This window comes from Poecilia formosa, unplaced genomic scaffold, assembly GCF_000485575.1.
Source record: "Poecilia formosa unplaced genomic scaffold, Poecilia_formosa-5.1.2 Scaffold45, whole genome shotgun sequence".
Taxonomy (NCBI): Eukaryota; Metazoa; Chordata; class Actinopteri; order Cyprinodontiformes; family Poeciliidae; genus Poecilia; species Poecilia formosa.
The window spans coordinates 2,134,947-2,150,647 of NW_006799984.1; the positions used below are offsets into that span (position 1 = coordinate 2,134,947).

At 39.8% G+C, this 15,701-nt stretch overlaps 1 protein-coding gene across 2 annotated transcripts in view; it reads left to right on the plus strand.

Moving 5' to 3' along the window:
* jcadb (junctional cadherin 5 associated b) overlaps positions 1–15,223 on the plus strand; it is a 17,049-nt gene extending 1,826 nt beyond the window's left edge. Inside the window, exons 2-4 of one of the 2 annotated variants that reach the window (XM_007552097.2) lie at positions 5,060–5,489; positions 9,073–12,923; positions 13,340–15,217. In XM_007552097.2, coding sequence (XP_007552159.1) covers positions 5,167–5,489; positions 9,073–12,923; positions 13,340–13,374 — 4,209 coding nt within the window. In that variant the 5' untranslated portion in view covers positions 5,060–5,166 and the 3' untranslated portion in view covers positions 13,375–15,217. Of the gene's footprint in view, positions 1–5,059; positions 5,490–6,017; positions 6,373–9,072; positions 12,924–13,339 lie in introns of those variants that run through there. The other variant, XM_016671471.1, reaches the window with a different exon arrangement.
* The last annotated feature ends 478 nt before the right edge of the window (positions 15,224–15,701 follow it).

The following is a 15,701-nucleotide window of genomic DNA, read 5'->3' on the forward strand; positions in this document are numbered from 1 at the left end:
ATATATATACATATACATCTGGACTGTATTAATTAGCCCAAGACAATTGGCTGATATTAAACGTCGCAGAGAAAAATGCTTAGCAAACAGTATGTGTGTGAACTCCCACTCTGGGGGCAACTCTGAACTGGCAAGTGGACAAAGTTACGGGGTGAGAAATGTTAAGGTCACTGTAAGGTCAAGATGAGAGGAAAATCATCTAAATGCCATTTTTATATGTATTTCAGACATTTTGAGTGATTCATGGTAAAGCAAATTAGATTTGACTCTGCTTTAGGTCATTTGTTTGATTTTAGAGGCGGTTTCTGCATGAACAGCGCTCTGGGCGAGTCCTTTTCTCTGCAGCCGATGTCCATTGTTTCATTTTCACAAACATATCAAAGGTTTCACGAATCAAATTGGCGTTTTGGAAAATAAGTCAGTCCAGTTTTTTGCAGCTGTCTCAATCAAATGTGATCTTGTCGTTGCACGTGCTCTCTTTTTGTGTTTATAAATCTGAAACTGTGTTTAAATTAATCTATTTTCTGTGCAGAATAATCATATTTACAGCGGACCTCAACCTCTCATGAATAGTTAAAATCCACAATTACTTGATATTCCCTCTGAAAATGTTTATAACTACCCAGTTTAATAGTTCAAACACCAAATCTACTTTTATATCCATTATCATGCAGAGTGGAAACTGTTTAAGCACTACCCCAGGAACTAATATCTACTGTCTTTCTTATCTTTTGGAAGTACAACTAATCAGTGCTAAGGTAGATAAATCACAGTCCTTGATTGGCTGCTTTGCAAATACCAACCAATATCAAGTTGCATTGTTCATTTGTTCTTCACCTTCCCAAGCACATTTATTTTGAATATTTTATATGCTGTATGAAAAGAAAATCTGCGTATTTTCTATGAATAATTTGGAGTTAAATTCCACAAAAACTCCACAAATGCTGATCCATGAATTGGAAATGTGTATATTTTAACCAGAGGTGACGCAAAAATGTTTGGATCTAAGAATAAAAATGTAAAAAAAAATAAAATATCTCTGTTTAATTTAGTGCCAAATAGGAATCTAACAATTACAGTTTTAGTCACTATTCATGTTGTTCTGGGAGGTCGGCCATTTTGGTCATTCATTGCTGCCTCTTGGCCAGGACTTCAGGTTTTTAATCTCAATGGGTTTATATAGCAGTAAAATAAAAGTTAAATATAAAATAACACATCAAAACTACCACTGCTTGTATAAATTAGTTTCTTCATTATCATTTAGCCACAAAAATGTCTTATAATGTTGGAAATTATCTGGTTTTGGTGACATTTTTGCAAAATGCAACTTAGTTTAAACCCTGATATGCTTTATTATTTTGAATAAAGTTGATTACCTGCAGTAAAACATTTTCTCTGTGCTCTTAGTCTAGTAAATATGTTTTATTTATATTATAATAATGCAGAAACAAATTTCCTGCTTTTTTTTCAGATTAATTATATAAAGTAGAGAGTGTAAAGTCGGTACACTGTAACGATATTCTGTAATTTACAGTTGATGAAGGAATATATTGTAAAACATTTTTAAAAAAAGCAAATGTTTAATGTATATTTAATTATTTTAAACTTTCTTATTGCTTTTTGACACTAATTAGGTCTATATGTCACAGAATTGGTGAATCTTCAACAATATAGTGGGAAAAATAAATAAAAATCCATAAAAAATGCAACAATGTGACTCATTAATCATAAATTGTGAGGATCTTTTTAGGAAGTGATGTTTATTTTAACTACTTAAGCCTTATTTTAATGGCTTGAATTAATAAAATTGCACATTAAAGCTGATGAATGTGATTTATTTTCATTTTCTGCCAGAAAAACTCACTCAGTTTCATCTTCTTAAACATTATAAGTGTAAACGTTAGCTGAACTGACATCAATTTATATAAAGTGAGCAAACATTATTAATTTAACTCATTATTGGCTTTCTGCTTTTTGGATTACACAATAATGCAGCAGTGATGGTAAAGCAGGAAGCGCAGCTCACACTCATAAATGCCTGCTTACATTTCTCCAGGTACCGTCTCGTCTTCTCAGTCCAAAAAACAGATAAAATAAGAAGTGCACTTTGCATTAAACTGTGATTAAAATCTGAATAACGTTAACAAATCGATGTGTTTGTAAACAAATAGTGGTCGAAAGGAGTTTGGTGGTAAAAGTTCACTAATATTGATCAGATGTAAAAATGTAAAACGTCATGATTTATGACATTCTTGAATAGAAGCAGGCTTTGAGTAATAAACCTTGAGAAGGGGACAACATTTTGTTTTTGTAAAAGGCAGCATTTTATTCAGGCATTCTGAAGGTTTTAATTTGGACTGTTGCTGCTTTTCCTCTTGTTTTTGTTAAAATTTTAATTTAGATATGAAAAATAATCCTAAATTTAAGATATTTGTAGTTCTACAAGGATCAGGATGAAAACCAAGTGAAAAAGTAGCTGAAGTTTGAAGAAATCCTAAAAAAAATGTTGATCATTTTAGTACGTTTAGACCAAAGTCCAGCTGCTGGGAGGGAAAATGTAAAAACAATTCAGCTGCGGTTTAACTGACGTAGTTTGAATGGAAGCCATTTCTATTGGTTGTTCTAAATTAAATAAAGTATTTGCCTACATTTTGTAAACTTTGACATAAACCGTCACTGTTTTGTGCTGCATTTCTGTGAACATTATTGAAATGATGTCACTATTTAAGTCTCTATCCAAAAATGCTTATGCGAGCAAAGCCAGTGATTAATGTGTGTCAGGTTCATGAGACATCCGCTGTCATCTCCAGGCAGGACACACTGTTACGGCCACTAATTAATATATCAGACAGGCAGGGCGGCCCGGGCGTTCATAAATCAACACACAAGCAGACGAACACACTAGCAGGTACTTAGCAAACACGGGGTTCATAAAGCATCGTTTGTCTTTTTTTTTCTGGCCTTTTTGCAGCACTGACGCATCTGAATCACATGTCTGTTACTAAACAGAGAAATATCTGGACTGTAAGAATTGTTTTGTGTATTCTTGAACCAATTTATGCTGATTTGTATTAAATCTTATAATGGTATAGAGATGTTATTGATTGATTTGTGGATGTGAATGTATATTTAGGAGTTTTCTAAAATAAAAAAGGGTATATGTGTATATCCATTTTTTTAATTTTGCAAAGGAAATAGTTGCATGAATTTAGAAAGATGCTACAATTGTTTTATTTTTTATTTTTATAGAAGATTAAAAGAGGCCACAAAGGTTTTGTTTTGCTTTTTTTGGTCTTTTGTGGAAAAGTAGATAAAGTTCAGAGTTGATCAAACTCCAAACTCTGGAAGGTTTGTTTGAAATCTACTTTTCGTTAATTTCTTCTGAATGTGAAAACCATGAGTATGTTTACTCGAGACGTTTTGAGTTATTTACAAATTCGGAAAGTGTGGATTCTCAGAGTTCTTTCAAATCTGAGAATCTTCTATTTATTATAGAACATTTTTTAGATCAATCTCAAAATTTATTATTATTTTTTTTAGCAAACTTTCAAATCTAAAATAAAAAAATGTGAAATTTTCCATTTAAACACACCAAAAAAATAAAAATAAAAATAAAAAAAGACAAAAGAAATAAGACCGTACCAAGCTGTCAGCAAAAAGTTCATAATGAGTTTTGGACTTTCACCAGTAGTTTCATTCAACTATCAAAGTTGTTAAACTGTTTGTAAAGTGGGAACAGCCTCTCATTCCCTCTCTTTTTTTTCTTTAAAAAGAAAAAAAAAACTCTTCTGGTCCGGTAAACATTTGTTCAAGTTAACTGAGCTCAGCTAGTGCGCCATGTCTTTAAAACTATTTGTAAAGTCCTAAAACGGCCTGCAGCCAGTCACGATGTTACATTATTCTTCATTCTCAGTGATGTTAAAAGATGGTCCTGCGTACCAGAAGCTGCAGTCCTGTAAAGCGGATGAAATGACTCTTTCACAGGAGTTCAGGGCGTGGCTCACACAGTTTTCAACATCCAGACATTGGGGAACGGATTTTCAGATTCATTAATACGCACCTTTGTAACTTGAAGCTGTAAGAAACATAGCAGCAGTTGAGATGTGTAAGAACTAAAAAAGAAACATGTCATGTTGAAATTATGTTCATATTTCAAATTAATGTTATTTTGGTGTGCTGTACTGCTGCAGAGTTATCAAGTAAACATGTAATTCAGTGCATTTATGTCTATTTTTTTAAAGTAATGTTTTAAGCTAATTCAGCACTATTTTTCTTATTCGGGTGATTCAAAACTTCAGATATCTGTATCATATTGGAACGGAAAAAAGTGGATTTTACTTTACTTTTCTCTTTAGTATGTCCAAATATTAACAAACCTCATAAACTATATTTACTCTCGGTTAAAGGTACAGCAGGTAACTTTTAAAAAATATATATATATATATATTTTTTTTACTTATTTGTTGAAACTTTCACTTTGTCCTAATAGTATGGAATAAAAGATAATTTGTGAAAAAAAATTGAGCTCCTCTTCCTCTACCTTCTCCCAGAGTATCAAATGCTGACAGGAACCAACCAATCAGAGCCAGGAGGCGGGTCTTAGTGCTGTCAATCACGTCTGCAGCGTCTCCCCATCAGCAGACCCTGTCCTGAATGACAAAGCCAATTAGCATGGACACAGATGACAGTGGATAAATGGTTTTTCTGTAACAGTGAGTTGTTTCTCCACCTTAAGCGCGTTTACGAGTTTGATGGACAGCACTAAGACCCTCCTCCTGACTCTGATTGGTTGTTTTTAGTTGGGAGCGGTAGTAAGGAGGAGGTGGAGTAGATTGGTCTTTTCATTGATTATCTGTCTCATAGCAAACTGTCACTACATGGTGTTAGTTTTAACTAATATATGAAGAAAAAACATTTTATATAAAAGGTACATACGGTAGCTTTAACTTAATTTCTGAATTTCAGAAGGAAGACCTTAGCTCAAAGCTTTAAATATTATTTTCTAAGTGACAGCTTTAGCTGCTCTCTGTTACATGTCGCCTCGCTGTTCTCTCCACAGTGATGGCCTCTGCTGAGCAGCCGTGCTCCAGCTTCCACCAGCAGCACTGCGCATAAGGCAACACTCCCACCTTTGCCCTCCCGCCCTGGAGTGAGAGAGACGCCGCCATGTACAGCGTGGAGGACCTCCTCATTTCGCATGGATACAAACTGCCCAAGAGCGGCCCTCCGTCTGCCGTGCCGTACGATAAGCGTCCCGCCGACTGCCAGCGAGAACTGGTGGACAGCAGGGCCGGCCGGGGGACGCTTAACGGGTACGAGGCGGAGAGGGGGGCGTCCATTACGGGCATCTACGGCAGCAGGCAGGCGCTGGTGAAGGGCTACCCCGCCACGGACGAGAGCGGGGAGAGGAACCTGCGGAGGAAAGAAGCTGGGATTGGTATCCTTGGTGATGTGCAGCTCCTGGGCGATTCGCTCGCCACTGATAGCGGGTGAGTGATTTCAGGGTTGCCAGATCTGCTTCCAATCCAGTTTTAAGTCCAAGCACAACGCAAAACACGCCCAATCCCCCCTAGCCCATCTCCCCCCATCCCCTCCAAAAGGACCAAATTTCAAAATCTAATGTACGACGGCATAACAGAGTTATTGTAGTAAATTTCCACCAAAAAAACTCAGACATTTTCAGATTAATCTAAGAAATTTTCAAGAATAAAACAGGAAATTTCTTAGTTCCAAAAGTAGAAAATTTTTAACATTTTTTTTAGTTTTCTAGCAAATTTTCAACTTTTTCTCTATTTTTGAGATTAATCAAAAAACATTTCTATGAAAATGTACTCCTTTTTTACAATCTCAGATAGCCCTAATATGCTGTCATACTAATGAAACTCATTTTAATACTGCCACATATGGTCATATATATACAATCTAGTTTCATGACCCGCATTTATAGACTTGCAACAATTCATGAAAATGTTCAACTTCTGAAACTCAGAAATTTCCTCGCCTTTTCTTGAAAATTTCTGTGATTAATCTCAACATTTCTGAGTTTTCTGGTGGAAATTTACTCCTCTTGTTTTTATATATCTACAACATCCCAAATTCACAGTCATAGGCAACACTGGTGCCTTTCCCTCTCTTTTTTTTTTATCCGGCACGCCCCTTACCTTTTCTTTCTCCTTTTACTCCCTCCACTCCTCTCCTCTGCTCTCTTCTCACTGGGGCCCTTCAGTGTTGCATGCAAAACTGAGTCTGCACTGCGCAGGGTTTTTTTTTCCTCTCTCTTCTGCTCTCTTCCCCTCCTTGCAGAGCTGCAGAACACTGGCTGCAGCAGCACCGCCGACTTATCTCCAGCTGGAATATGAGGGAATATAAAAGGTGCTTTTAAGGCTTCTGCAGATGCAAACAGCAGCTCTAGTCTGCCAGAAAACCCACAAAGACTGAACATGCCTGAAGACAGGCGCGTAATCACTCCAGTGTAAACACTGGCACACTGAATCCCACCCAGCACGTGCTCTGTGATGTAAGCATGTTGCTGGGCAAGTGTGCATAGCGCGACTTCCCTCAGCCATACAGTAGCATATGCTGCTGAGGATGATCCATTGACTTTGCTGCTCACTACATTGACTAACAGTGGGTTTTGTGCAGTGCAGATATTTGATGGAGCTCTGCCCATGCAGTGTTCTTTTTATGCAACGAATATGCTACAGTGGGGAAAATAAAGATGATTGGATTGTTATATTTAAACTTTAATAAGCAGTAAAAGCCCACACTTGGTGCTTAATTATAGTAAAATGACATAAGGTTGGGTTAAATGTGCTGATGGGAGTTATGACCTTTATGCGTTTTCTCTGCTGTACAACATAAAAGCTAAATTGTCTGGATTGCTGGAGAAATAGCAGGAATTTTTAACCAAAATGCAGCTGAATAAAAGGGTAAAAACTAGATTTATTTTATAAAGACTGGGGTAAAATGTCATTCTGGTCATAATGACTAAATTAAAAGGGTTACTCACTGAATCCGGAAAAACATCACATTTACTGCATTTAACAGGAGCATGCCTGCAACATGAAAAACGGTCAAATAATTTTAATCTCTGTTTATTTTTCTTTCTTCTTTCTTTTACAGTTTTTGCATTTGTCAAGAAATGCATACTGTCGTTATTATAGTTCTCCATGTTGCCATTCTTATTCAGAAAAATCAAACTTTAACTTGAGTGCAGTAAAATCCTCCCATGTTAAGTAATATTTTCTTTAAACAAAATCAGTGGTCGACTCTCAATGATAAGCTTAATTGAAGCTTATTTAATATCATTGTATGACTAATTTTAGTTTGTTGGAATTTTTTTAAGTATATAATCCATCCATCACTTATATAAATATATGTAAGATGTGACATTTGGAGCACTTTGAGTCTTGTTGAGATTGTTGATGAAGGCAAGGAAGCCTTCATTAACAAAGTGAAATAATAATTAAAAAGCTAGTGATTGGCATGTTTGAATTGCCTAAAAAGATCTTTCCCATTATTGTTGAAAAGGGTAGAAATTATTTTTAGCGTGCCAGTTTTTAATAATTTAGATAAAACTCAACAACTATTTTATAACAGTTTTATTGTCTTTTAGGAAATCAAAACTTCTTGATTGAAAGATGGATAGATATTTTAAATTTTAATCACCCAGAGGTGTGAACATGTTTAGGCTTAATTCTGAGATAAGAAGACTGAAAAAGAGTGAACAGTACGTGATGATTGAAAAAATATGATCAAATCAAGACAGAAATGGTTCATAAGACACAAAATCAACTTTTTCCCCATTTCCCTCTCCTTCTTCAGATCTAAATCTTGTAGAAAATCTGTAAAAAGAGCTGAAGATATGAGGCTAAAAATTGTTTTAATAATGAAAATAAACAATTTTCTCTCACGTGAGGTCAGTGAGAGCCTTTGAGAGGTCTCACCGACCTCACAAAAGGCATTCATATTGTCACCAGGAGTGACAAAAAGTGTGAAATCTGTTATTTATTTAGCATTTTATAAGTTTACAGGAAAGGTTTTGATATTTTGTGATGTTTAAATAAAAAAGAAAACATCTTTTCAGTTTCTCCAAATGTACCTCTTGCAGGATTAACAGCTTAGAAGCAAAAACTTGATTTTTATGTCGTTTCATAGCACACAGACGATCCCTTTATCGTGCATTTCTTGAAGGCGCAGGGATTCATTTTGCAGAGTGAGGTCTGAGATAAAACAAACAGAGGGATAAAGGGAGCTTTGCTTTTACATCAGATCAGGTAATGGGATATTTTCGCAGTGATTTTAAAAGCCACAGTCGCCAGCCAGATGACCATTTTCCAAGATAAGGTCAGCACAATTTAATATGCAGATCGTTTTGCAGTAGCATCACAATTTCATGATGTCTTCAAGGGACTTTGAAACTGCTGACTTGAGCAGTTCTGTCTCATATGAACTGCCTCTTCTTGATTAAGTTGTGTTGGAAAGCAAGTAATGCCGAAGCCAAAACGCTTCCTCTCCACTGACATGGACATGTCATTTTTTATATTTAAACCTGCAGTATTTAACTTTTATAGAAAATATTTTTTTTTACATATTTGTTAAGACTGTCACCATGTTGTGACAACATAGTATGAGACAAATAGTCTGTGAAAAAATAAAGCCCCTCTGTCTTCTTTCAGTTCTCTCAGTGCCAACTAGAAACAACCAATCAGAGCCAGGAGGAGGGTCTTAGTGCTGTCAATCATGATTGTGCTATGCTAAGATCCTCCTCTTGGCTCTGATTGGTTGTTTTTAACCAGATGCAATGCATTTCTTCAGATGACAACAGCAGCTCAGGGAGAAAGTGGACAAGTTTAAAATTTTCACAGATTATCTACCTCATAATATTTTGCCATGACATGTGGGAATTTTTTTCTGTAGCTTTAAATGTAATGAATCTTATCCATTTTTATTTTTACTCAGCTTGACAAGCCAGTTTTCCTGGAGTCCAGGGAAAAAAATCATATAAACTAACAAAGTCATTCAGGATTCAGTCCTCTTGACTCCCCCTCTGTACTTTGTGTGTATTTACAGGTTCTATGATGTTCCTAGTTTGACTTATTCAGAGCCACTAAGCCATGACGAGCGGGATATCTCCTATTGGAGGAGGCGAGGCCAGGACTTCAGCATCCTTCTGGACTACGCTGATGGCAGGGAGCTGAGGGCCTCTGCTGGGGCATGGAGGCCGCAGGCCCTGATCACAGCAGAGGAATACCGGGCCGAGAGGCAAGCGCAGCAGTTATGGGAGGAAATCTCCTGGCTAAGGGACCCGGATGCAGGCCCTGGTCAGCTAAGGGTAACCGGGGAGAGGAAGTGCCAAAGCCTCGGGACAGAGGAGTGGAAGCCTGCTGTGGGAATGGGAAGGCAACTGTCAGATGGCGATGGGGAACGATGGGCTAAGGACCAGTACCGTCTAAGGACACCTGAGGGTTTTTTTCATCCTAGAACTAAAGCAAAGTCTCAGTCACTCCCCAGAGTTTTGTCACCTGACAGAACAGACTGCAGAGATCTCATACTATCAAGACCAAGCCTACCTGATAGGCAAAGGTTTAATAGCACTGTTTTCTCTGGGCCCTATAGTAGGTATGTTTATGGTGGTGGCAGAAATGGTTGGGGTAGGAATGTTGGTCCAAGCAGCCATGTTGCACTTTTACCAAAGCCCAGGTTTAGCAGGCCTTTAAAGCCTCCTTCATACGAGATACACCAGCAGACAAGGGGTAGCGCAGAAATGCTTGCTATAGACCAGGGTGCCAAACAAAAAGACAGATCTATCTATTATCCAAGGAGTGGGGATCTGAGACAAGACTATTACGCACAACACTCTGCCATCACTGGAATGGAGCCTCCTGGCTACATCCCACCTCCGTCGTATAAAAGAGCCCTCCCTCCGAGAGCGGTTTCAGTCAATCGCAATGAAATGATAAACTTAAGATGGAGGGCAGAAGCTTTGCAGATGCCCAGCTCAGATCCTGGAAGGTGGCTCTCCAGACAGGGAAGCAGCTCCTGGGTGGGACATTATGGAGAACGTAGTGCGTCCTACCGAAAACTGGTACAACCTGGGCCTGATGAACAACCGGTTCAGGCTCGGCAGTTATCCATCGAAGACCCAAGAGTGAAACAAATCTCAGGAGGGCCTGGCGGACATTCTCTCACCGACCTAGATAAGCTCCGCAACATCAACAAAGAGATTCAGTTCGCTAAGAGTCTAGGACAATCTACACATGATAGTGCCTTTCCTCCCCAGCAGGGGCCAGCTCCCAATACTGAAGCCAACAAACCCACTCCAAGTGACAACGAGAGTAGTAATCGATGGTGCAACAGGGGTATTAAAAAGAGTGAAAGTGTAGGTCCTGAACAAAGTCGTCCGATTATTTTTCCTTCATCTTTTCTTGGCAAACCACCACCTCCCCCATGTAAACCGGCTGACCAGGGTGTATCTGAAACTGTGACAGAGGTTAAAAAAGTAGAACAGCATGAACCACCGGAGAAAGAAAAGACAAAAAATCTAAAAAAGAGACTAAGTGAAACCATTTTTTGTTTAGTGTCTGTCCCCGTTACTCCGCAGCTCACCGGGACGATCCGTGATCAGAACAACAACAATGAAAAATCTCCGGACCCAGCAGGCAGTCCTAGTGACAACAAAACCGGCCACCTAACAAACCAAAGTCTCCAAAGCACATCCTCAGCCGAAGCGGAGCTGCAGGCTCTAACTGGTAGCTTCGCAAGCAGCAAAACAAGTAGTAGGGCGAGCAGCAAAATGTTTAAGAAATTACCATGTAGACCCCCTAAGATCAATCATTATAAAGAGTTGAAGTTATCAGGAACCTGGCCTGCAAACCAATATCGAGATCAGGAGACACAGACAAGCCCGGAGGCTCGAAAACCTGCCCCTGAAAACAAGGAAGCACAACAAGAACCCGTTCCTCCTGGCACTGACGTTGCACCCGACAGCAGTGCTGTAGTAGGCACTGCCTTCAGTTTTCCTATCAAGGGAGTTAAGAGCCTGAAGCTGTCAAGCAACAGCGCCTTCTCTCTGACCTCCACCTTCTCCAGCCAGCTGAACAAGAGCACAGCTCAGCAGCCAGCAGTCCCACCCTCAGGAAATGTGGAGGAGGCCAAACCAGCAGAGAGCAGTGAACAGTTCTTGATAAAACCCGCCATGCAGCGACCGTGGGATGCTGTCAAAGAGCTGGAGAGCATGAAAAAAGAAATCCAAGATCAACAACAGCAGCAGATCAGCAAACAGCAAAGTGTTGACAAGTGCATAGAGGACCTCAACGAGGCCTACAAAGACATCTTAGAGCTTGGCACTGCCAGCAATAAAGTCCCAAATGGTTCGGTTCAAATTCCAGAGCGCATTAAAATCCGACTGACATCAGAACCTCTCAACAAGCCCAGTAGCCTTAGGCGCAGTGCAGTAAGCTGGTCTGTTGACCCAGAATACCGAGAAGTGAAGAGCGCCTTCTCTAGACCTGCAACAAAGTCAGTAACGTTCAGCAAACAGCTTAGAGAGGAACTCCCAGTCCCACCCCGGGAGACAGGATTCAGAGAATACAGGGTTGTTGCACATCTTTCCCGAAGACGGAGCAACGATGGTCGGACAGTTAAGCTAGACCTGCCTGATGAGCCTATCGAGACGCCACTTTGTGACTTCAGTCCAACGACGCACAACACTGCAGCGGAGGTGCCGTGGGCGGATAGACAGCCCATGCAAGATGCCTCTACGCTTACCAGTCCTCCAGACTATGAGGACATATGTCAGACTTTACGTCAGTCTAAAGACTCTGCAGATGGAAACAGAGCGTCCACTGGTCCATCGAGACCTAACGACACAGAGCCTCTTCAAGATCTCAGTGGTGAATCTGAAGAGGAATGCCCTATTTGTAAAAGAGAGCTTGAGAATCAAATGAGACAGGGTCCGTTGCCTCCACTTCATGAGGAGAACAGCTCAGACAGCTCTGTAAATCAAAATGGCAGCCCACCACAATGTGCTGCCTTAGAAAGTCCAGCAAAGGACTCAAAGACTGGGGAGCCAAAAGACTCAAGTTCCAATCAGCCAGGATCTGACCTCATTCCTGAAGCAGTGGAGCAGCAGTCAGTGACGCAAGACGCTAATGCTGGTGAGAAAGGTGGAGATGCTCAGGCAGAAAACTCAGGCACAGTTGATCCTGCTGAGGGCAAACCAGAAAACGAAGCTAGTGATGATCCTCCCTCTGCATCTACAGTGGAAGGATCTGATCCTCCTGCAGACTTACAAGCGACCGAGGAACAGCATGCTAATGAAACCGTAACTACAAAAGTAGAGTTAAAAGAAGAGAAAGAGAAAGCTATTTCAGGAAAAACACCTGAAGTCAAAAAGAAAATGGTGGTGAAAGGTGAGAGGCAAAACAATACGTTGCCTAGAGAAAAGAAGGCGCAAGAGAAAAAGTCAGTGTCTGTCCCAGAACTTCGCGTGGGTCTGCGAAGTCACCTGGGACGGGACCATCCAGGGTTACCTGAGTTTCCGCCAGATAGACTGCCACTTTCAGTTCCTCCAAACCTAGACCGTAGATTATCACTAAGCTTGGAGGGGGAGAGGCGGACCAAGGGGCCCTCCCAGCGAATTGAAGCATTGCAGAACAAACTGGCTATTTCTCCAGGTCATGTGCCGGTTGAAAGACTTGCTAGGATGAGGGAGGTGGATGTTATATGTCGGGTGAGACGCCTGAGCATCCGGAGTACTGACTCTGGGGAGGGGGAAGCAGAAGGAGAGGGCAAGGAAGACCACAGGGAGGAGCTCCACCGAGTACCACAGGAGGGCAAGGAGAACAATCAGGAGGTCACACATTCACAGCAGGGAGCTGAGGAGTCAGTGTTGCAAGATGGACAGAAATCATCTCTCTCAGGTGGGAATAAAAATAGCTCTAAGTGAATTATGTGCCCACATAAACACCCATTTGTAAATTGTGATACACTGCAAAAACACAAAATCTTATCAAGCATTTTTGGTCTAGTTTCTAGTGCAAACATCTTAGTTCACTAGAAATAAGACAAAACTACCTTATAAGTAACTATCCAACAAAATATAGGACTTGTTTTACATCAACAATTGCTTAATACTAATGAAAAGGTTCTACTTCGTATATCTTGCTGAAAGGTTATTACCTGTTAGTTTGTTTTTATTTCAAGAGTACTACGATATTTGCACTGGAAACTAGACCTAAATAGTTAGGGAGATTTTGTGTCTTTGCAGCGTAATTTGAGTGAGTAAATACGTATTTCTTCTTTTTCTTCTTCTTCTCCTTCTCCTTCTGACTCCCAGAAACCCCTGATCCCAGCCGAGGGGGGGCAGAGTAGGAAAAGAACTGCGTCCATCATTTCCATCTGAGGTTTTTAGCTCCAACACTGTGACCTGGCTGCCTACTAGAATGCCTTCATCTCATCTCGACACTGAAATGGCCTTCTTGTCCGACAAGAGCATTGTGTACACCTTCACCTCCGGCGCTGCATTGACTACTATGAGTGCTGTTCCACTGCCAAAGGGAGGTGCCCTGCACACCTGCGGGGCAACTTCCACTCCAGATCCCTCCCCAGCCTTCCTAAGCTGACTTCCCACCTCCCCATGTGCCCTCCACTCTCAACCCCATCCTCCTACAGCGTTTCTACTAGTTAGTCTTCTCGTAGCGGCTTGTCCTTTTCTATTCTATCCTCTCTCGATGCTTTTCTCATTAGCAAACATTATGCAATTCTGTCATGCATACCAGAGCTTCTAAAGTGCGACTAGCGAAAAAGACTTTCTGAACAAATGTTTTTGTTTACCGGGGAGCAGTTTCAGGATATGAATGTAAGTGTTTATGTTAAAGCCAACATAGACGTAGAAGGGTTATTTTCTCGAACCTCTTTCTGTTGCATTTAAACTACACCAAAATAAACTAAGATTGTGGTCAGGTGACAGCTGTTTTTAGAACTGGACATCACTGTCTTTGGCTCAAGAACTGTTTTGATTTTCAGAAGAGATAAATGCGCCTTTCTTCGTTTTTTTTTTTTTTTAAGTTTTAAAGATATTATGCCCGCTCTCATTGCTTTTCTACACACTGCAACCTTAACCCATAGATCTCTTCAGTGAAGAGTTACTCTACATTACATGACATGAAGGGTCAGTTGTCCAAACATGTGTCACATTGGTTCTACACAGGACAGGAAGAGTTGCCTTTCTTAACCACCTTTGTAAATCCTGGTCAGATCAGGGGAAGACTTTAAATTCAACCTGATCAATTCAGTGTAAAGTTCAAATTCCCAGGTAATTTCAGGAAGCAATAAAGGCACAGATAGAGTTGGTGATTTCGGAAAACATTAAAAATGAACGTAGGGATTTAGAGCAAAAAAATAAATAAATAAACAAAAACAAAACAAAAAAAACAAGGAAAAGTGGAAAAAAAGACATGTAGAGCAATATTGTTGTATTAACAGCCCAGTGGTGTAGTGGAGCTACCTGTAGGAACCATCGTCAGAAGTTTTAATGTGAACACGTCATCCAGATCATATTACAGGGAAGTGGGGTCATGTCAGGGTATATGGGCGCTTAACATAGGGTGGGTGCTTTTCTTCACCATATATACCTATCTTCGTACATCTGTGAAACAACATTTCACTGAGTATTTATTTTTTTTAATCATCAACTTGGTAATCGGTTTGCATAATTGTACAAAATAAAGTATATTTTAAATATTTTAAGAGAAATTTTGTATTTAACCATGGAATTTTATTTCTCCGCGCTGATATCAAGCTAAAAGTGTCATATCTATGTATAGTATCATATTGAGAATATATGTAATTTTCTAGTGCTTTAAAAAGAAAACCTATCATTTCAGAAGGATGACCCTGTTGTGTGCCTTGATCACACGATTTGGATTCAGTGAGCGATAGGGTTCGTCACTGCAAGGTTTAACAGGACAGAAACTTTCTGATTGTGCCATTATTTACAATTTGATAGTGCTTTTTCATACGCTAACCAAGTCAATGTTGGACGCTCTTTGTGATATTTGACTCATTATCCCATCAAAGTTGTATTTCCTACGTTGGTGGTCAAACATGACCTGTGTCTTTATATCTTTGTCTTTGTATGTCTTCCAGTTCATGTACTGTTGCGTTGTCGCTCCTCAAAACATGTTAAGAAATAAAATTTGGATTTCTTTCGTTTCTCCTCCCCCTCCCCACCCGTCCTTATTTCCCTCTATTTCCTAAGTACTCTGTCTTTCTTTCATTGTTCCTCCCATCACACGGCGTTTTCTTTCAATGTGAAAATGTTCTGCTGTCACCAGCATCTATTGCACTACAGGATACAATGCAATATGCTACTTTAGGCCGCATATCTGCAAAACGTGCAGGCTGAGATTCTGCCACATTTAGGATTTTAGTCCAATTCTGATCAGAAGTAAGTTTGCAGCTATGTGGTTTTTCTACATCAGCACTATTGCACTGTTGTGACTCTTATCACCAGAACTGTAGTTTAAATCACTCATCTGTTAACACCTAATTGTTATGTAGCATTTTACAGCTGTAGCATTGGATCAACTCAGAACCTTGTCTTGGTATTTGGGCCATTTCTTGTAAATTTGGACCGCTCATGTCGCCTTATTACTTGTGCATTACATTGTACTCCAGAGAAATGCCAAATATTAACG